Source organism: Sceloporus undulatus, chromosome 2 (assembly GCF_019175285.1).
Source record: "Sceloporus undulatus isolate JIND9_A2432 ecotype Alabama chromosome 2, SceUnd_v1.1, whole genome shotgun sequence".
In the NCBI taxonomy this organism is placed as follows: Eukaryota; Metazoa; Chordata; class Lepidosauria; order Squamata; family Phrynosomatidae; genus Sceloporus; species Sceloporus undulatus.
In genome coordinates, this window is record NC_056523.1 from 316,913,841 (window position 1) to 316,937,615 (window position 23,775).

Below are 23,775 nucleotides of genomic sequence, written 5' to 3' on the forward strand. Positions count from 1 at the left end.
ACTGTACTGCCTTTTGTTTAAAAATGGTAATATTGAGAATGTATCATGTTCCACTGTAACTTTTTAGAGTCTTTTGAAAAGGACTGGATATTTCCTAGTACTTTTTTGCACATCTTTCTCCAACACCATTGGTAACCTTCCTACCTTTCTGTTCCTTCCTATATTTTAGTAACATTTAATTTCTCAGGTTTCCAACCCCAAAGGAATAAAAGTGAGAAAATGGTAGGTCCACAGGTAGGAATAAAAATAAAGAGGACAAGTCTTATTCTTACAGTGGGCTGAAGCCTTCATGGCTAAACCAGGGCTGTGACCACATACCCAAAGTAATTCAGTTTTCATCTAGCATGCTTATTTACTTCTCCACATGAAATAAAATAGAATGTGTTCTCACAGTCTGGGCATCTGGTCACTCAGCAGGGACTCTGTTCTTTCTGCAGTGAATCCATTATATTCAGAACAAAAGCAGAAGCCTCTAAAAGTTCACAGATGACCCTCTAGGACTTGTAAATCCAGAGTGCTTGAAGCAACTGAATCCTGTGGGCATTCACCCTGATATTTCAATCCTACGTGAGAACTAGTTCCACTGGCCATAGTATACACCTAATAACTGTTTACAATGGTAAGAATGGGAATTTGTATCTGTTCCTATTTGTTTCACGTTTGAATGTCTTAAAGCTCAAGTTATTTCCATCCCAAATGTGGAGAAAGGAGGAGAAGGAAATTTTGGGAAATGTTTCAGAAACAAACTGAATCATTCTCCATGTCAATTGGCCAAATTCACTATGAATCTATTTCTAGCATGGAAAGGATCCTGCTGTTTGTTTCTCCCATACAAGGAGCCCATCAGAGGCAAAGAGTGTGACTATCCTAATTCAACACTAAATTAGCTGAATGAACAGGGACACATGAAACTCTGGGCTTTGATGGATGAATTTTTCAGTTATGGTTTCACTCACATAATTTTCTTTTTCAAAAATGCTAGTTTTTTTCCATCCCAAATATGAAGAAATTTGCTTGGCTGGGGCAAATTCTTAGCACACACTATCAGAAATGTATATGAGAATCCTAATACAATTTTGAGACTAGTGGAGAAAAAGACATTTCTATCATGAGATTTTGGGACTATGAACCACTTCATTAGGTGCAAAAATTTAAATTCTAGCTCAGCCCTATGCAAAGGAAATTATGTATCCCAATGTGCACACAATTTCTCTGACATCAGTATTTTGCTCAAGGATACAGATTAAATTGTGCACATAGTTCTAAGTGAGAAGGTATACCTTGCATTCAAATACTATGGCAGGTGGTATGAATGTGAACTGTTTAGATTTACTCTCTTCTATGGATTTTACTGTCCCACCAGAACCTTTTCACACTACACAGTTGCAGTACTATGATTTCACTTTGACTGTGATGGAAACATTCTGTGGAATCCTGCGTGGGAGTTTGCAGTTTGGTGAGGCACTAGAGCTCTCTGAGTGAGAGTTCTAACTACTTCTCCCTAAACTGCAGGTCCCATAATTCCATAGGATGTTGTCATGCAGTTCAAGTGGAACCATAATGTTATAATTATAGAGTGAAAAAGGGCCCCGGGTAAAATGGCTGGACCATAGAGCTTCAACCAGCAGTTAATTTGTTGTTGTTTTTGGTTAGTCTGGAAGAGGCAGGGGAAGCAGAAGCCAAGCTCTAGGTTTTTCTTCTTTTCTTGACTTCTATCCATCATCTTATCTAGTATCTTGCAGAACATATCAGAGCAGCTCCTTCAACTGGAGAGTTTAGGCATCATGACTCCCAACCTCTTAGAACTCCTCGAACTCCTAGTACAACAAAGCAAATATGATATAATAGGCATCACTGAAACTTGGTGGGACGAGTCTCATAATTGGAATGTAGAAATAGAGGGGTATAACCTTTTAAAGAGAAATAGGCCAAACAGGAAAGGAGGAGGAATAGCACTATATATGTCAGAGATATTTACACCAGTGAAGAGATCCAAGACATCAATCATGGAAGCCAGGTGGAGAGCATTTGGATAAAAATTAAAAGGGAGGGAAACAACAAGGATGTTATGGTGGGAGTCTACTACAGACCCCCAAGTCAGACTGAGGAATTGGATGATGCCTTTCTAGAACAGATGACCACACACTCAGAAAGGAGAGATGGGCAACTTCAACTATCCTGATATTTGCTGGAAGTCAAACTCAGCCAAATCCTCAAGGTCTAGCAAATTCCTCACTTGCCTGGAAGACAATTTCATGGTCCAAAAGGTGGAAGAGGCAACAAGGGGGTTGGCTATTTTAGATCTAATCCTAACCAACAAAGATGACTTAGTGAATGAGGTGCAAGTGGTGGGATTCTTAGGTGCAAGTGACCATGTTCTCCTGGAGTTTGTAATACAGTGGAAAGGAGAAGCCAGGCACATCCTAGACTTTAGGAGAGTGGATTTCAGTAAACTTAGAGAAGTATTGAGGGTGATCTCATGGTCAGAAATACTAAAAGAGAAGGGAGTTCAGGATGGATGGGAGTTTCTCAAAAGGGAGATACTGAAGGCACAATTTCAAACAGTTCTAGTGAGAAAGAAAAATGGGAGTGTCTCAAGAAACCAGGATGGATGACTAAGAAACTTTCAACTGAGCTAAGTTTGAAACAGAACATGTATAAGAAATGGAAAAAGGGGGAAATCACGAAAAAGGAATTCAAAGAAATAGCAGGCATGTGTAGGGGTAAAGTCAGAAAAGCTAAAGCGCAGTATGAGCTCAGGCTTGCTAGAGAGGTTAAAAAGAATAAAAAGAGGTTTTTTGGATATGTCTGCAGCAAAAGGAAGAAGAAGGAAACGGTAGGGCCACTGTGTGGAGAAGATGGCAAAATGTTAACAGGGGACAGAGAAAAGGCAGAATTACTCAACACCTTCTTTGCCTCAGTCTTCTCAGAAAAGGCAAAGGGTGCTCAACCTGAGGATAATGGAGCAGAGGACAGAATAGGGGAATTTCAGCACAGAATAAGTAAAGAGATAGTAGAGGAATACCTTGTTAATCTAAATGAATTTAAGTCTCCAGGACCAGATGAACTACATCCAAAGGTATTAAAAGAACTGGCAAATGTAATATCGGAGCCATTGGCAATAATCTTTGAGAACTCCTGGAGAACAGGAGAAGTCCCAGCAGACTGGAGGAGGGCAAACGTCCCTATCTTCAAAAAAAGGGAAAAAGAGGATCCAAACAATTATCGTCCAGTTAGTCTGACATCTATACCAGGAAAGATTCTAGAGCAGATCATTAAGAAGAGAGTCTGTGAACATCTAGAAGGCAATGCCATAATCACAAAAAGTCAACACGGCTTTCAGAGAAACAAGTCATGCTAGACAAATCTGATCTCTTTCTTTGATAAAATTACTAGCTTGGTAGATGAAGGGAATGCTGTGGATATAGTATATCTTGATTTCAGTAAGGTCTTTGACAAGGTTTCCCATGACATTCTTGCAAACAAGCTTGTAAAATGTGGGCTAGACAAAGTAATTGTTACATGGATTTATAACTGGTTGACCGGCTGAATCCAAAGGGTGCTCAACAATGGCTCCTTTTCATCCTGGAGAGAAGTGACCAGTGGGGTCCCACAGGGCTCTGTCCTGGGCCCAGTGTTATTCAACATCTTTATCAATGACTTGGATGACAGAATTGGGAGCATTCTTATCAAATTTGCAGATGACACCAAATTAGGAGGAATAGCTAATACTCCAGAGGACAGGATTGTCCGGGAATGCTGCCAGCAGACACTTGACAGTAGCTGATAACAGAGCCTTAGCACAGTGGAAGTGAAAGTAAAGCAGACCTTGCAAGGAACCAGTCTGAGAGCAGTCCGAGAAAACAAGCCGAGTTCAGAATTCCAGAAGTCCAAATGTTCCAAGAGTCAAGCCGAAGTCAGGATACCGAGAAACAACGTTGGTCAAACAGTCCAAGGTCAAAACAGCCAAAAGATAACAAAGTCCGGTCCAAGGTCAAGGTAACAAAGAATCCTAGTGCTAGCAGCAATCACGCCGAGAGATCATGCAATAAACTCTAGCCACCAGCATTAGTCTCTCTCCCACTTAAGTAAGGGAAACTCTCCCTCGTGCCACCTGAGGCTGGTTGGCTAATTGCCTCTCAGCAATTCTCTGTGATCTGCGCCTGCAAGCACTCTCAGCTCTTCTCTCTTTGAAAGAAGGCACCTGCATGCAAGCTTCGTCCCCAGAGTCCCCACTAGGCAGTGGTACCATAGAAGGTCTCTCTTCGGCACTAGGACCTGGTTGAACCTCCTCCTCTGGGGTTGGAGGATCACAGCTGGGACCTGGCAGGGCAGGAACAGCACCTGGTGTTGCCTCAATCAGTCCTTGCTCTGGAGGAGGCTCATCCTCCTCCTCATCCTCCGAGAGCTGATCTTGGCTGGCCATGACAAGGATCAAAATTCAAAACGACCTGAACAGACTAGAAAACTGGGCCAAAGCTAACAAAATGAAATTCAACAGGGAGAAATGTAAGGTACTGCACTTAGGGCCGAAAAATAAAATGCACAGATATAGGATGGGGGACACCTGGCTGAATGAGACCACATGTGAAAGGGATCTGGGAGTTCAAGTAGACCACAAGTTGAACATGAGTCAACAATGTGATGCAGCAGCTAAAAAGGCCAATGCAATTCTAGGCTGCATCAATAAAAGTATAGTGTCTAGATCAAGAGAAGTAATAGTGCCACTGTATTCTGCCTTGGTCAGGCCCCACCTGGAATATTGTGTCCAGTTCTGGGCACCACAATTCAAAAAGAACATTGAGAAACTGGAGCATGTCCAAAGGAGGGCGACTAAAATGGTGAAGGGTCTGGAAACCATGTCATATGAGGAACGACTTATGGAGCTGGGGATGTTTAGCCTGGAGAAAAGAAGATTAAGAGGTGATATGATAGCCCTGTTTAAATATTTGAAGGGGTGTCACATCGAGGAGGGAACAAGCTTGTTTTCTGTTGCTCCAGAGAACAGGACCAGGAACAATGGATGCAAGCTGCAGGAAAAGAGATTCCACCTCAACATTAGGAAGAACTTCCTGACAGTAAGGGCTGTTTGACAGTGGAACAAACTCCCTCGGAGTGTGGTGGAGTCTCCTTCTTTGGAGGTCTTTAAACAGAGGCTGGAGGGCCATCTATCGGGGATGCTTTGATTGTGATTTCCTGCATGGCAGGGGGTTGGACTGGATGGCCCTTGTGGTCTCTTCCAACTCTACGATTCTATGATTCTATGATCCAGAGCTGTTGAGATTTCTGAGCAGAGCTATGTTTGTGAGTGGTGAAGCTGCTAGCTGTCTTCTCATCTTGGCTCTGCATTTCCTAGATGGCCTTAAGCAAGTCATGTTCTCTCAGCTTCACCACACTGTCTGACTGAATGCAGAAGAGCCCAGCATCCATTAATAGCAATTCCTAATGGTGGCTGTTGGAGCCAATTGCATTGCAGAGCTGTCCAAGGTTTTTAGACTAGGATTTAGCACCGTAGTTAGTTCCTCTAAACTCCATCTCACATCAAAGCTACCACTGGCAGTTTCCAGTGCATAGCCTAACTTTCTGCCTGATGGGATTGCTTCACCTCCTGCCACTGCTTAAGCCTTTTAATTCCAGGAATATTAATCTAAAATTACAGACTGTGCCTTTCTCTTCAAACAAATTTCTTACAGGAGAAGCAACAGGGTTTAGCATATATGTTTTACACACACACACACACACACACACACACACAATTTAATTTTTTGCAGAGGTGAAGCAAATAAACAGGATGCAACTCAGGCTGTGGATAGACTATTCTATCAAGGTTGTTTTTCTGTTCTAAAAAGGAGAAAGGAAGAGGGAGGAAAAATGGAAATGTGGCAGCACTTTTTAGACTAACTAGTTTTTATTTTTCACATGAGCTTTCTTGAATATAAACCCACTTCTTTGGATGCAGTACCAAATGGTATTAAGGCCTTAGGAATAAAGCATATCTATATAGTTGGGGTAATGGAATAGAATATAAAATATATTGCTGAGATTGTCAAGGAAAGAAACCAGCAGGAAAGAGCAGCATGATTTGTACATATGTCTAACTTCCCCCATCAATTTTACTCCTATCTGAACATAGTAGAGGAAAGAAAGGGAAAGTCTGAACTATAAATTATAGAAACACTGCATTGATGCATGATAGGTACAGACAAGGAGCCTCTTAATTATTACGTCCAAGGAAAGATGAGGGAAATAAAAACAGCTAAGCATGGGGAAAATGCCCTCTTTGGAAGCAGTTAGGGATGCAACTTTTGATCTCTCATGGAAGAGCAACATTTAACAAACTTTCTCCCATTGAGAGAAAGTCTTTGAAAACTGTACAGTTTTAAAAAAATATTCAGTTTATGACTTACTCCATGTAACAGTATCATCATTATCATTATCGTTATCATCATTTCATTTTCTCTGTGGAAAAGATTTGCATCCTTCACATACAATCAAATTTTCAGTTTTAAAAACAACAACAATCACACTCAGTGTGTGTGTGTGTGTCTGTGTGCATACACATGTGTGTTTGATAATGTATGTATTAACCTGGTTTTAATTTTTTTATTCTTTAATTCATTTTAGCTTTTTTATCTTGTGAAATTAACCTTTTTTTTAATTTGTTGTAAGCTGATTTGAGTCCTGAACTAGGAAAAAGTTGGGATAGAAAAGCAATAACAGCCACAACCATGTCAGCAAGAACATACGTGCACAAACAAAAAACAAAACAAAACATGGAGATCTCTGTGACCCCTTAAATCTGAAATGAACTAATACACCATGCATCAACACCTTCAAAAGGAACAATAATTACTTTAAAGGTTCTTAAAAACATAGAGTTGGAAGAGACCCCAAAGGCCATCCAGTCTAACCCCCTGCAATGCAGGAACTCATAATCAAAGCACTCCCGCCAGATGGCCATCCATCTTCTGTTTAAAAACCTCCAAAGAAGGAGACACCACCAGTCTCTGAGGGAATGTGTTCCACTGCCAAACAGCTCTTACAGTCTGGAATAGAGTCACAAAGAATATATATCTCACTCACTTTCATGCCAGCATTCTGTAAAGATGCGAGCCACAGATGCCGGTGAAATGTCAGGAATAAACTCTTCTAGAACATGGCCACATAGCCCGAAAAACCCATGAAAAACTAAGTCTGGAAGTTCCTCCTAATGTTTAGGTGGGATCTCTTTTCTTGAACTTTGAATCCATTACTCCATGTCCTCGTCTTTGAAGCAGCAGGGGGGAAAAAACTTCCTTCATCTTCAATATGACATCCTTTCAGATATTTAAACAAGGCTCCTAACCTTCTCTTCCCTAAGAGAAACATACGGAGCTCTTAAGTCTCTCCTCACAGGGCATGGTTTCCAGACCTTTCACCATTTTAGTCGCTCTCCTCTAGCCATGTTCCAGCTTGTCAATGCCCTTCTGGAATTGTAGTGCCCAGAAGTGGAGTAAATATTTCAGGTGAGATCTGACCAAAGCAGAAAAGAGTGCTACTACTATTTCTCTCAGTCTAGATACTATAATCCTATTGATGCAGCCTAGAATTGCATTGGCTTTTTTAAAAAAACTCATCTCTTGTTTGTCAAGTACATTCCCACTATTCCCCCCCCCCTAACATGTCACTTTTCAAATTTCACTTCATTATACTGATACTGAACAGACAAGAAAATTAGCTGGGCTTTCACCCAAATGATAGAGGAAACAGGCTTTGAATTTTTTTGTGCTTTTGTGGAATCCCTACAAGGAATGCAAGGAAAATAGGACCCATTTTATGTTCCAGAATGCTTATTAAGATCAAAAAGTGAACATTGTTTGGTTTGCCTATTTAGAACTGCATGCTAAAGTCAAAGATAATGGTTTATTATCCAGAACAACTATCTAGCAATAATAGTTAAATATTCGCAATTTTGGCTCAGTGTAGATGTCCAGGATAATGCCATCAATACCTCTTCTTGGGTTTCTCATTTTACTCAGTGGCAGGAATCTCATCCCTGCCTGGAGAATGTGATGCGATAAAGTTCTTAGTGTTGATGAGTTTTTTGCCTTTTTCAATTATGCAGGAACAGTTCAAATTATCTTTATCATATAAATGGATTATCTATAACTGAAACATTTATTACACTCCAGATTTGGCCCTGCAGCTTTAAGTGCATCCAAGACTCCCTTAAAATTAGAGGTGTTAATTGAGGCCAACCTAATATCCAAACCAACAATTTATATATATAAATTTCTGTTATCTGTAAATAAATAGGATGTGCAAGGCTTATAGCAAGAATGGAATAAACAAGTGGAATTAGTCAATTCCGACTAATCAATGGTTATCGGTTTTAACTTCTATAACTAGCATGGCTATAGATGTCTGATGTCATCCTATACAGCAGAAATTGCTCTTTTGGGTATATTGGTCACCATATCTATTCAAGAAAGGGGTTTCTAAATCAGCAATTGTTGGAGATATAATACTGCTAAAGTTTCCTTAACACATATGTTTGGGAGTTGTTTTGTAGCTACACTTTGGAAGCAAGTAAGCACCACCAGCATGGTGTAGTGGTCTGAACATTGGACTATGACTCTGGAGACCAGGGTTTGAATCCCTGCTCAACCATGGAAACCCATTGGTTGATCTTGGGCAAGTACAAACCAAACAAAGTCCCTGCAACAAAAGAACCACAAAACAGGATCAGGCTCATTGCCAGCACAGCTGGTTATATAAAGACACCCTGATAACAAACCAAGCTCATTGCAGCTTTTGCATTTAGAGAGAGCACATTTTGTGGGCTGAGGAATAGTTTATACTAATAGTTTTTATTTACATTGATAGGCCACTGAGGAAGGCTTCGGCTGAAATGCGTTTGGCCTCTATTTTTCCATTTTTAAACCTTTTTATAATTGCCCATATATACTACTGGGTTATTTCTCACCCTTGTATTGTCTATTTGATATTGAACCAGGGCTATTTCCCCTGATTAGGAGAATTTTACTGTGCTAGTTCATTTGATTAAATTTTTACATATCTTTGTGGGGTAAAACTACCCTTATAGACAACATTTTCGTTCTCGGGGTCATATTTTCTTCAGAACCTTTGGTTTTGGTTGGTGATCTTGGGCAAGTCACACTCTCTCAGGCACACAGGATGGCAATGGCAAATCCCCTCTGAAAAAATCTTGCTAACGGGCCCCATGATAGGTTCACCTTAGGGTTGCCATAAATTGGAAGTGACTCGAAGGTACACAACAAAAACAATCACACAAGTAAGTTTGGTTTTGGAAAGTTCCTTGATCTTCAGGGATATGCATATATTTTAAAAAAAATATTTACCTGTTACTTGGAAATTAACAAATGGCCAATGGAAGGGGAATTTTTGTGCCCTTTGACTGCTAAGAGATTGATATTTCATTACTGGAAAGATAATTTTTCTCCATTTGTGATCCAGTTAATAAAAAAAAATCTAACAATGCTTGCAACATTTGAAAGGATGATTTATAGACTAAATTAACAATTTGATTTACATTTGGACATTTGGTCAGTTTTTATAGAAACTTACAACTTATGTAGTTATTTCTCCTCCTTTTTTAAATGTTCCTGCTTTTGTTACACCGAAACATTATTGTATCTGAGATTCTTTTAGAATGTAAATTAAATTCTATCTTTTTAAAGGAGGTATGTCTATATATCACTCACAAGGATGGGCAAATCTGTCAAGCTCGATTATACTCAGGTCCTCATTTTTCCACAGTTAAATTTTTTCTGCACAGTGTTCATAATATACATATTTTCAGTTGATCTTAACCAAGAAGCAATCAAAATATACATATTCTCATAGATACATATTTTTCAACTGTATGAACTCTGGGGCAGATTTTTTTTTCTTCAAATGATATTTTCCCAATTGAATAAGCCACTTTTCTTCTTCTTTGTAGCATTTTAAGTATACACATCTTTCTGAGTACATTTTCACATTCAGTATGTGGTCTGTAAAGGTAAAATTTCCCCTTTGACAAGTTTGCCTAGTTGTGACCAACTGCAGGGGACAGTTCTCATCTCTGTTAATAAGCAAAAAAGAGCCAACATTGTCCAAGGACTGGTCTGGTGGTCATGTGGCCAGCATCACTGCACCATATGTGGTTACCTTCCAAACCAAAGTGATACCTATTTATCTGCTTGCATTTGTATGCTTTTATACTGCTAGGCTTGCAAAAACTGGGACTAGGGACAGGAGCACTTGGGCCCTTGAACTGCCAAACTTCCGATCATCTGATCATCAGAACTGATATCTTAACCACTAAGCCACTGCAACAGTATGCTCTTGACCAAATGCAAATGTTGACACAGGATGCATCAGCAGTGCAGAAATAATACAGTTTGACACCACTTTAACTGCCATGGCTGATTGCTATGGAATCCTGGGATTTGCAGTTTGTTGTGGCACCAGAGCTCTCAGACAGAGATGGCTAAATATCTCACAAAACTGCAAATCCCAGCCAGAGAAGGCTAAACTGGGTGACACCTGGCTGAATGAGACTACATGTGAAAGGGATCTGGGAATCCAAGTAGACCACAATTTGAACATGAGTTAACAGTGCGATGCGTCAGCTAACAAGGTCAATGAAATTTTAGGCTGCATCAGTAGAAGTATAGTGTCTAGATCAAGGGAAGTAATAGTCCAACTCTATTCTGCTCTGGTCAGGCCCCAACATGAATACTGTGTCCAGTTCGGGGCACCACAATTTAAAAAGGATGTTGAGAAACTGGAGTGTGTCCAAAGGAGGGCGACCAAAATGGTGAAGGGTCTGGAAATCATGTCCTATGAGGAACGACTTAGGGAGCTGGGGATGTTTAGCCTGGAGAAGAGAAGGTTAAGAGGTGATATGATAGCCCTGTTTAAATACTTGAAGGGCTTGTTTTCTGCTGCTCCAGAGACTAGAACCCAGAGCAATGGATGCAAGCTCCAGGAAAAGAGATTCCACCTCATCATTAGGAGGAACATCTTGACAGTAAGGGCTGTTCGAAAGTGGAAAACACTCCCTCAGAGTGTAGTGGAGTTTCCTTCCTTAGAGGTCTTTAAACAGAGATTGGATGGCCATATGTCAATTAGGGTTGCCATAATTGTCCACTGAAACCCAGGACAAAATGTAAGACAAAATCTAGACCAAACTGTAGAACAACTGCAGGACAAAACTCAGCCCAAAATGAAGGACATTTAAGAAAAATGGAGGACCTTAATGTCCTCCATTTTGGGCTGAGTTTTGTCCTACATTTTGTCCAGGGTTTTAGTGGACAATTATGGCAACCCTATCTGTCATGGATGCTTTGATTTAGATTTCCTGAATGTCAGGGGGTTGGACTGGATGGCCCTTGTGGTCTCTTCCAACTCTATGATTCTATGATTCTAAACAACTCACAAAATGACAAATCCCAGAATGTCATAGCACTGAGACATGGTAGTTAAAGCAGTATCAAACATCATCATTTCTGCAGTGCAGATGCAACCACTGATGCATGAGCATCCAATATTTTAAGGTGGTGTATACAGGGCTGTTGAGAGCTGGACTATAGCCTGGAGCAAGTTGCACAACTGAACTCTCCTCCCTAAATTTAGCAATAGACATTAGAGCCAGTCATTGGTCTGTTGAAATATAGACATTTATTTTGCAATGCATTCCTTGAATTTCATCATCCTAACCCCTGGAGGCCTAGGTCCTTTAGAGGTTTGGATCCCAGCTATTTTGTACCCAGCCACTCCCTCCCTGCCTGGGGTGTGTGTGGCAGTGTTGCCAATTTCCGGGGAATTCCCTGGAATCCAGGAAATTTAATTAATTTCTTTCCAGGGATTATGACTGAATAATAATAATAATAAATGTTGGGGAATTCCAGGGTTTTGGATTTTGGTAAAACATTCCAGGAAATATCTCTGAGGCTCGTTGGCACCACTGATGTGTGGACCTCAAGATGCTGCTGGACTGCAATTCCCAACAGTCTTCACCGTTAGCTGTGTTAGCTAAGGCTGCTGTGAGTGGCTGTCTAAAAATTTAAGGAGAACCCCATGTTCTCCAGCTCTACAGTAAGCCCAGAAGCAAGGCAAGCGCAAGTAGGGATGAAAGCCAGAAGGTGTAACCTCCCCTCCTCTGCACATCCAAACATCTCCTCAAAGCAATATAAATTACACTGGGTGTTCTTTTCAACTGCTGGAGAAATATTTCAGTTTTGATAACAATGAAGTGTAAGAAAAAGCACAGGATTATTTCCACTTTGAGGAGAAGGCCTAATTTTCACATTACATCCCAGAGTGATTTCTAATTTTTTCATAGGTTTTGCCAATGCAGTAAAAACTGGGTCCAACTAAATAATAGCATATTTATCTGAAACTTTTCGCAGATTAAACGTTTTCCCCATAGATAACAAGTAGCATTATCAGTGGAAATCACTGGGTAGAAGACACACACACATATATCCTAATGATATTCAGTATTTTTTTTCTCAACACAGCTTGCTAATATTTAAAGAATGGATGTATAAAAAATTGTGGACCTCCAAATGTTGCAGTACAGTTCCCATCACTCCTCACCAGAATAGCAAGAGGTGAAAGATGATGGAAGCTACAGTCCAGCAACATCTTGAAGGCTAGGTATAGGAAACAAATGGACAAAATCAATCAGCTGGTAAAATAAAATAAAATAAAATAAAAAACCCATAAAGGACTGTAAAAAAGAAAGAAAGAAAGAAAGAAAGAAAGAAAGAAAGAAAGAAAGAGCAAAAAAAGCTAATAACCACACTGTCTTGAAAAGTTGACTAAAGTTTGCCTTTCTTATTAAGTGAACATGCTATACTTGAGAGAGGAGATGATTTATGGTCTTTCTTTATACCACGAGGCTCCAGAACTTTAATCTATAACCCACAAAAGGGTATAAGCACAGCTTGGAAATTATGCCATGCTTAATTATACTTAATGTGAATTATTCAGAAGTGTAGCAGAGAGAGAGAGAGGTAAAAAAATTATTTCATACAAAGGAGCCTGACATTTTAATTGGTCCTTCAGAAAGGAGACAAAACAATTTCCTCTCAAGAAAATTTACATCTTCCTCATCAAAACAGCAGCCTCAACCAAGCAGAACTTCATTAACAAGATTAATTATCATGCCAGTGTGTGGCTCGTCAGGTGCGCCAGCCAGGTGATGAGTGGGACACAAAAAGGAGTGGGGGGGGGTGGCATCACCTCTGCAACTTGGCATCGGTTCCAAGAGAAAACAGAATGCCTTACCTTGATCGTTAGCCATTTTGTCAGGATGCTCCACTGTAAGGCAAAGACAATATTGTCAGACATTTGACAGTTTTCAGTAGGTACGCTGACTTATCAAATCAACAGGTTTGCCAGCCAGCTTTCGTATCAAGACAGGCTCCCCCTCCCCCAGCAGAAGATTGACTGGCATGACAGAGTAGAAAAAAGACAAGATTTTAACACTTCTCTTCCATTTTGGCATCATTTTCAAAAGACAAATGCAAGTTGCATGGTCCATGTCTCATTACAAATAAAATCACACACACACACACACACACACACACACACACACGAAAAGGGGGGTAACAAAATGGTATTTTTCTCCAGATCAGAACAATCAACTAGAAAGCTTAATTAAGAGTGGAAGTGAAATGAAGGAACGTGAGACTGTTCTTTTGAATAATTTGACACAAATTTTCCTGTGTGCTCAGTGGTATTCCTGACTTACGTTGTCATCATTTTGCACTTTGTGGGAAATTAATTTTGCAGGATTTTTCTATAGTAATCATGCAAGGAAAAAAAGATGGGATTACATATGCTCTAGCCATGCCTTCATGCATTACAGCGCCCTTCAAGCACACTACCATTCTATTCATTATCATTTTTTATTCTTTTAAAATAGACCTTTTCTCCCAAACTGAGACACAAGACAGCTTACAAAAATTAAAAACAAAATCAGGTTGAATCATGTGCAATGATGTCAGTAAGAAAATACACAATAGTTACAGTTAAAATCCAATCCATAGAATTGCTTTAAAAAGAGCAAAATCCTTGAAGTCTGTTCCTACATACCTGTCAGAATAGAAAGAGTTTCACTTGTTGACAGAAGGATAGCAAGGCAGGGACCATTTTGGCTCCCTAGAGACCTGGGCCCTGTCTGCATGGGCAAGGATACTCCGGGGACAGCTATGAGCACCTGCCCTGGTTACCTAGCCCTCCATTCCTGCACTGGGACAGCTGTCCGTGTATGTCATCCTGAGTTGATCAATATGTCCTCCACCACCATGAGTTGCCTTGCTCTAAGATCAAAAAGAGATGCCAAATGATGATGACATGGGTGGGCATTTCATTTTGACCTCAGAGCAAGAGTGGAGGACATGCTACATGGCTCAGCAGGATGTGCAGGATGTTAAAGAATCATGGCACTGTGAACATTTGGGCTGGTACAGTTGGGGATCTCAGATAGCTCCTTCGAAGTTCAGATTGAACCCAGAACTAATTCACTTTCCCACTGATATGGATACCCAGCTGAGCTGTATGAGTCTTCAGTAAGTCAGATAACTTGTTGGCAGAATCATGTTTAAAAGCAGTTTGTGTTTAATAAGCTGATGAAATATTATTCTGCTTTATTAATGGGGAGAAATAATAAAAGGTGTACAATATTTCTGTTTTCAATTGCCATCCCAACCTATCTTTCTGTCACCAAAGATGTATGACAAATAAGCCAGTGGATATAAAAAAATATCAAATTGCAAGTCCTTGTATTATTATTATTATGGAGAAATGTATAGGAATAATTGCAGTATGTTTGAAGAGAAAGTGATTATTAAGGAGAAACCATTAGGTGATGAATAGGCTCTATGAAAACAGTAGTAATATAGCTTTTATGTTGTTGTTGTTGTTATTATTATTATTATATAGTCAAGATTATGACCAAATGAATAAATGAGGCCTTTTTTTTTTTTTTTTTTTTTTTTGAGGGAGCTGGGGAAGTCAAGTTCAATGAGAATTCATGCTGGGATTATATTTTATATAATCACCATACTGTAAATAACTGAAATGTATGTATATTATGTATGAAATAAAATCAACCTGCATGTTGATCTATCATTCCAGTTTGGCCTGCTGCCAGACCAGTGGGGTGACAAGGCAGAGATCTGCCTGGGCCAGAGCCCTGCAATATCACCTGTAGTGCCAGAAATGTGTCCACCCCCACATGGGTAACCTTCTATACCACACATCCCATAGTCTCATAAGAAAACTTCCACACATTACCAATGCCCACAGGACACTGGTGAATGATGCCCCAGATCCCAGACCCAAGTTGTCAACAAAAAGGCAGGCCCTAGGGCAGTGACTCTGCCTTCCATCAACCTTCCTCAGATGCAACCTGGCAAGGAACCCCCTATGCTGTGAAAAGGGGCACCCCGATCACCTCAAGTCCCAAACTTTAATGACTTTCATTTGCCATCCCAAACAATATTTCTGTCAGCAAAGATGCATGACAAACAAGCCAGTGGATAAAAAATAAAATAAAATCTCAAATCCTTGTATTATTATTTTTTTCCAAAATGGATGGCACACACACAAAATATACTTGTTTCTTTTATTGAGTGACAAGGTAATTGTGTTAACCTGCCAAACATGGATCTATAATGTAGTCTCAATTATGTATTATGCTGAGCCCTAAAGTGACTATCTGAAGCATAATATGTATTATTGACTTGCTTTGGAATATTTGATTTTTGCAATCCAGTTCTTAGCTCCATTGTCACAGAAAACAGGAGATGCCAAAATGATGACATGACATCTTTCCACTACAATCATGGTGGCCCTTAGGTAGTTTATTCTGGCTCTTTTGTTCTGAGGTTGACTATTCAAAAACTGGTACAAAATGTACCAGGGGGTCCAAATATTCAGTTTAATTAGATTTAGAATGCAATCATGTGCCCCCCGGGAGGGTCCCATGTAGGTATTGTCCTCAACCTTTCCCAGATTCTTCCAACATCCAAATTTTCCTCAAAACTATTGAGCTCAAAATTGTGTCTAGGGACATGGTTTCCTTCTTAAATGTTGTTTGTGTTTACTCCTTAAATGCGTATTCTCTGCCCACACCAGCTAAAAATGTAATGAAAAAGTGACCAGAAATGAGTAGAACATAGTTCCTCACCTCCCCATTGTGACAGTGCAACTTGTCACAGGACAAGAGGAGTGGATAGTGGCTATCTGATACTGCATAGATATTGACCTCTATGTTAGCTAAATTCCCAAGTAAATATACATAGGGACTCCATTACATTAGGACCATCGAACCAATTCAGATAACCCTGATTCCCACTTAATTCGAATCGTTGAAGCAATTCTGAAAGGGGGGGGCATGCTCTAGGCCCATTTAACCCACGTCAAAAAGATGCTGATTTTTCCCACATCTTTGTGGATAAAGCAGTTCTGTGCAAGTGGGAACCAGTGTGGATTCGAATCTGAGTTCAGATCCTGCTCACCTGGCTGGCTGGCTTGCTTTACATCCCTGCTGCTGTACTGGTGGTGGCAGGGGTTGCTGGCATAGCCAGTGTAGGCCTGGTACTGGTGGCATAAAGGGCCAAGGAGGGTGAGTTGTAACCCCCTGCTCCAGCCCCTAGTTGCTGTTGTTGGCAGAGGACTCGGGCAGAGTGGGTGACTCCTGGGGCGGGTGGCCATTGATGGTGGCACTGGGTGGAAGTCACCAGCGTGGATGGTGGGCACTCTTTGGTTGAAGACCCCCTTCATGGCCGAGGAAAGGCAGGCAGGGGCAGGGAGACCACTCCTCTAGGCAGCCATGGCAGGATGGAGGGAAGGAAAGAAGGCGGAGGAAAGGAAGAGGCAGTGGCAAAGCCTGGGATTGCTCTGGCTCTAGCTCCGAGAGACTGCTGGCAGGGAAAGGAGAGACTTGTGGAAGAGGGCTTCAGTTGGTGCAAATATAATGTGAACCAGGCTCTGCTGCTGAACCGATTCATCGATTCGGATCAGAAACAGAATGAGCTGGTAACTGAATTAAGTGGGAATGAGGCCTAATTCTATCTTCTTTGGACCCCCCTAGTAGCTCCCCCTATCATTGGGCAGTGCTGGAGGTTACTGGTGCAATGAGGAGTGGATTGTTTTCCACTATTATTTTCTCACAAATCATTTTTTCATCTAAATTGAGCATCACAGAGGACCATGTCTCTTGTTTCAGAGAAGATCTTTGCCAATTCTCCTGTAAAATAAGACACATAGTACCTGTGCACCTTGTTTCAGGTCAAAATTGGCAGTGAGGATGGAGGAGCATCAAAGATATCCATAGACCACATGCAACTCATGTGCTGGCCACCTCTAAACTGCATGGAATTTTGATACTAACAGAGCAAAAGGCTCTGGATAAGATTGAGGTGAGTAACTACCATGGGGTGGATGCCAATTTATCCCCCAGCATTGCTATTCTGAAGCCAGAAATGACAACACATAGTTTGGGGGTTAATTTTTGCCCTTTTCTACTCTAGAGGGTGGGTTGGGGTATCAGGGAGATGGGAGAACAAAAGTACTGCATCTTGCAACAGTTTCAAAAACCATTTAGCAAACTGGGACCCAAAAAAATATGCTGGGGAAAAATAAAGCAGGGGGATCTGGGAGCTTGCAGGGCTACCGAATGGCAGAATAATGCTGCACGTGGCCCACACATTGAACTTTTCTCTCCCCAAGTCTAAGTTCCCACTTTCCAAGACTTTAAAGTTAAGAGACTTTTTTCTTCATGTTCTTGTAGCTATATACATAAGTCCAACAATTCTTGTAGGAAGAATTATACCAATTATCCTCCCTACTTTTGATTGCTGGGGATCTTGAAACCTTGATACAGTGGTACCCCGGGTTACGAAATTAATTCGTTCCGCGGTTAATTTCGTAACCCGAAATACCTTCGTAAGCCGAATTCCCATAGGCGCTAATGGAAAAATAGCTCTCTGCTGCCCTCCGGTGGCGGAAAATAGCGCCGCGGTTTTTTCGTAACCCGAAGAAACCTTCGTAAGCCGAAGCAATAAATCCCTATGGGATTTTTTCGTATCCCGAAAAATTCGTAACCCGGCGCATTCGTATCCCGGGGTACCACTGTACCTTACTTTTTTCCAAAAAGTCACAAAACTGAAAGGAACCAAAAAGCTACCCAAGCTACTTCCTGCTGTAAGCCAAGGTTAGCCCATCAGGAGATCCAGAAGAGAAACTGAGAAAGAAAGAAATTTATGCAGGTGAACTTTAAAAGATCCTTTGGGTTGCCATATTTGACTATTATTCTATGCCTCCATTTTTCACCTATACTTTCTTCTCTTGTTCTTTTCCAGACCTTTATAGAATCATAAATCTGGAAAAGACTACAGAGGCCATCCTGTCTAACACCCTGCTATGCAGGAAGGCAAAATCAAAGCACTCCTAACAGATGACCATCTAGCCTCTGAAAACCTCCAAAGAAGGAGGCTCCACCACACTCTCAGGTAGCATATTCCACTATCAAACACCTCTAATGGTTATCTTTAGAGCAAAGCCATTGTAACCCATCCTGTTGAGATGTGAAGTCCTGATTGAAAAAGTTCACATGTAAATCACAGGTAGCAAAAGAATAGAGCACAGCAAGCAAACCACATAATTCCAGTGTATCCATGGCTAATGCATGCATACATTTCAGTAGTTGTGACCTCACTCCTTCCTAGTTTCATGTAATCCCTATGACAGGAGAAATCTTGTCGTCTCAAATAATTCATTGCAAATCCATACATTGCCTCCTTTTTGTTAGAATGGTAAATGGTAGCTCATAAGCAGAATCCAGCCAGCTGGCCAATAGTGTTGAGGGTGAAGGACATAGATATGTAATTTTCTTTCCTATCATGGCTTGCCTCTACACCATGAATGCCTATCATTCCACATCTTGTGCTGCTACACTTTACCTTTCCAGGTGCACCTATGAAGACACTGAGCTTGGAAAGGTTTTTCTTTGGGCTACAACCTCCAAAATCACAGCCAGCCCCCCCCCCCCCACCCCCCCCCCCCCCCAAGCATTGTGGAGATGGAGTGAATAAAAAGTAAATTGATTTAGGGTATTCATTAACATGGGATGTGACAAATGACTCTTGGTTTACCTTGTAAAGACAGACTGACAAAATCACAAAGGAGGCTTATAAACAGGAGTTCAAAATTCAGATGGAAAATACCTTCAAATGCCATTGGCTGGGGAATTAACAGCAGGGAGAGGCTTTTTGCATTCAAATCTTCATCAAGAACTTCCCAGAGGCATCTAGTTGGCCAATAAGGGATACACACCTATAGATTTTTTCCCATTATATAGTCCTGTTGGTATCCTATACATGTTTAAATTTTCATGCAGAAGTGGTTGGAACTTTTTATTGAATGTGACCCTGAGTTTGCAAAGGATGAACAGGGCAAGTGATGCCTGGGGATCTTGGAGGTCTTTTATTCATGTGATCTCCATAAACTGAACTCAAGTTGATGATAAATAACAAGAAAACTGTAGAATATGGATGAACAATCTGCAGTCCTCAAGATGTGGAAGAAATGCAAAGGTCCCTGAACACAGGTTATGCTCTGAACAAAGGTACTAATTCTGTACAATCAGTGAGGCACTAATTCTGCTTTGGCTTTCAGTCTGAACTGTGTCAAATCTATTTTTAACCCAATGTGCCAAATCTATTTTAGGGATATTTTTCATCATGTTGCACAGAATCTTTGAAATAGGAAAATACTGTAGTATGGTACACATAACCAAGGATCACCTATAGCCAGAGAGGGAAGCATGGAGCCTCTCACTGGACTTGACAACTGCAACTCCCCATCAGCCCTATCCAGAATATTTCATAATGAGAGATGGTAGGAGTTGTAGTTCAAGAAAATCTGGAAGGCCACAAGTAACCCATCCCTTCATTTGAGTAATATTTTTATATAACCAAATAGATTTCCCTACTAATCCAAACTTAGACTCATGAATCATAGTTAGGGCATTCCTCAAATATAATCCAAACATATTAGCATATCATGAGCAATGCCTTTATATGAAGTATTTGTGACATTTTAAATCTAGCTGGATAATATACTTCTTTTGAAAACTATCTTCCAGCACTAAGCTGTTCAGGGGATGTGACTCTTCATATACATTGTGCAGTGAAATCTTTGTGGGTTGGATTGTTGCATGGCAATGGTTTCTTGCAAATTCTGTGTAACTCAAGGAGGATACGGTTGTGTTTTCTTCTTGTCACCCCAATGAAGCATTAGAGGGCACTGTAATGCTAGAAATTCATCCTGATGTTGTCTTTATAAAAGGCACAAAAATGAAGAGAAAAAATCCCTACAAATTGTAATGACAATATCGGCAATTACAGAGTAGGTTTAAAAAAAAAATGGGGAGAAGGATGATTGCAAATTTAACACCGTTGTTTATCATGTCCTGGAGAAAGTCCCAAATAAATACCTTTCTTGTCTATGCTAATAGAAGGGTAGTGCCTCTCAGAATAAACAAGCAAAGAGCAGTCTCTCTCTCTCTCTCTCTCTCTCTCTCTCTCTCTCTCTCTGCATCCCCAGCTGACACATATCAATTCACACAATTTATGCATCTGTCAAATTAAGGTTATGGATGCTCTTTATATAGTACAATAGTAGCCAGTATCCTAGGTAGAGTACTAGGGAGAAAACCACATACAAGTTTTTTGGTTTGTATTTTTGTGAATATATAAGCTGAACGAGACTATGTGTGAAAGGGATCTGGGAGTCCAAGTAGACCTTTTTTTTTTATTTCATTCAAATCATTGGGGAGATGAATTTTAAATTAGAGTTATGTGTACGTTGAAACAGAAAGGGAAAAATCCTTTCTTTGTTCCCTCTTCTAATACTCTAAGGACTATATGTAATACCTGATATGATATTTATGCTATTCACCCTAAATATGTCATGTTCAATAATATTCAAACTGTTTCTGACACATCTGCTTCTCATCTAAGGTGCAAAGAGCTCTGATGTCTGGTTTGCATTCTCAATTATGCAAAATATTGGTTCTTGCCCTCAGTATGATTAAGGATGTGATTGGTGCCCATGGAAGGATCTTGGCAACAAGTATATCCACAGACACACACACATGCAGAAGGAGACAGTACACACTTACATGATCACAAGACATTTAATTTCACACAGAACAAAGTAGCTGAGAAAGAACCCCTGCTCTGAGTGTGCGGTAATGTGTTAAAAGCATTCATAAACTTCACACTGGAAAATTTGAAGTTGTCTTTCAAGTGTGTGAACAGTCTATTATAACGATTAAACACATCCGCACACAAAGAACTTTACCATGGTATGTACAACCCAGAAACTTTTAGATACACCCAAGGAAGGCTTCTGATTTTATTATATTATTATTATTATTATTTTATTATTATATTATTTTAAACAGCCTGAAGTATTCAGAAGACTTCTGATCAATATGTATTCTTTTCTCATCAAAATTATGGATCTATTAAAAATATTATATTCTGGACAACTGTCACATTGTTTTGTATGTATCTATAAGCATAAACTGTTTGGTAGCTTTCTGTGGTTATAGAAAGAGGTAAAATGGTCTGTCATTGAACAATCCCTGTTCTACAGTGGGCCCTTGGTATCCACTGGGGGTTTGTTCCAAGATCCCTGTGGATACCCAACTCCAGAGATGTTTAAGTCTCATTAAAAACCATGACATAGCAAGTGGTGTCCCTCTATATAAAATGGGAACAAGGTTTGCTTTTTGGATTTTTTTTTTTAATGGATTCAACTGTGGATGGTTGAATCCATGGATACACAGGGCTGACTGTAGTTTTCCCCCACTAAAGAGATGGAAACAGTGACAAGGGTTGGAATCCTTTAGTGACATATATGTGCATCAGTACTCAGGATTATGCATTTGTGTATCGTTTTTTGTTATTGTGTGAAGACAAAAGCTCCTTGCATATGTCCAATCCATGCAAGGTAGCAGAGGGGGCACTGTCATTGCTGTTTATGGCTGGGAGGAGGCAGTGGAGTCATTAAGCAATGCCCATCCCAGGTAGGAGTCCACATCCAGGGAAAGAGAAATGAGGTTGTTCACCCAGATTCCCAGTTATTTGCTGAGATAGGGGAGGAGGTAATATGAATATAAAACTATGCAATACAATTGAAAGACAAGTTATCCAGATAGAAATAAAAATAACATGAAATATAATAGAAGCTTACTAACAACTATATACAGTTGGCCCTCCATATCCATGGATATGGTCAGGGTCATACTGTGGCCTGCTAGAGACTTGGCATTTTCTCTGTCTTTGCCATTCTATTAGTTCATCAAGCACCTTGATAGTCAGCATATATAGTTGGTTGTGTTGCTTTTCTTGTACCGCACACTTGTGACATCCTGTGATAGTTCGGAGCTGAGAACCTATGCCCCTTCAGATATCAGCTTTGTCCCAACAACCTAGCCATTTGGCATGGTGATTGAAAAGCTGTCATGAAACAGGAGAGGCAAAGTTACCCAGTCCTGTATAAATGAAGATAAAGATGCCCATGCTTCAGTCACCTTTTAAGCAGGAAATTAGCTTTCTATTCAGAGGCCGAAATGTACACTAACACGTATACACACAAAATATCCCAGTTTTTTTAGCCCACCTTTAGAGCCTTAATAATGCTTTTGACTGATTTGAGATCCAGCATAAGAGGTTTAAATACCACATACGTGATTAGAATCATAGGCGGGATACACACCGCATATAGTACGTATAGGATACGTACTAGGGTTAGGAAGGGGCGGTTCTTCCGCACCCCCCTAACCCTAGTACATATCCTATACGTACAAGATGGGGTGCACCTTCTACATGGGCGCCGCCATCTTTACGTACTGGACGCATAGCGTCCAGACGTGTCGCGGACCTTGACGTCGCGAGTCCCGCCAGGCGCCTCGCGACGTCATAGAGGCGCCGCAAAAGAAAGCTCCGAAATGGAGCTTCTTTTTGTGCGCGGGAGTCGCGCGGTTTGGCTGCTGCAGTCCCGCACGGAGCAAATGGCGGGGCGGGGAAGCGCCGCAAAGCGGCGGTTTGTACCCCCCATAGAATCATAGAAATAGAGGTGGAAGAGACCGCAAGGGCCATCCAGTCCAACCCCATTGCCATGCAGGAATCCAAATCAAATCATCTCCGACAGATGGCCATCTAGCCTCTGTTTAAGACCTCAAGGAAGGAGACTCCACTACACTCCGAGGGAGTTTGTTCCACTGTCAGACAGCCCTTACTGTCAGGAAGTTTCTCCTATGTTGAGGTGGAATCTCTTTTTTGTAGCTTGCATCCATTGCTCCAGGTCCTAGTCTCTGGAGCAAGTGAAAAACAGTCAGCTCCCTCCTCCGTATGGCATCCCTTCAAGTATTTAAACAGGGCTATCATATCACTCTTACCTTCTCTTCTCCAAGCTAAACATCCCAGCTCCTTAAGTCGTTCCTCATAGGACATGGTTTCTAGACCTTTCACCATTTTACTTGCCCTCCTTTGGACACGTTCCAGTTTTTCAACCTCCTTTTGAATTATGGCGCCCAGAACTGGACACAATATTCCAGGTGGGGCCTGACCAAAGCAGAATAAGTGGCACTATTACTTCCCTTGATCTGTACGATACTCTTACTGATGCAGCCTAAAATGCATTTGCCTTTTTAGCTGCCGATCACACGTTCACTCGTTC

At 40.7% G+C, this 23,775-nt stretch overlaps 1 protein-coding gene across 1 annotated transcript in view; it reads right to left on the reverse strand.

Annotated features, from left to right (window-relative positions):
* DCC (DCC netrin 1 receptor) overlaps positions 1 to 23,775 on the reverse strand; it is a 401,229-nt gene that overhangs the window by 111,517 nt on the left and 265,937 nt on the right. The window contains exon 15 of the mRNA XM_042447857.1: positions 13,303 to 13,335. Coding sequence (XP_042303791.1) covers positions 13,303 to 13,335 — 33 coding nt within the window. The remainder of the gene's footprint in view (positions 1 to 13,302; positions 13,336 to 23,775) is intronic.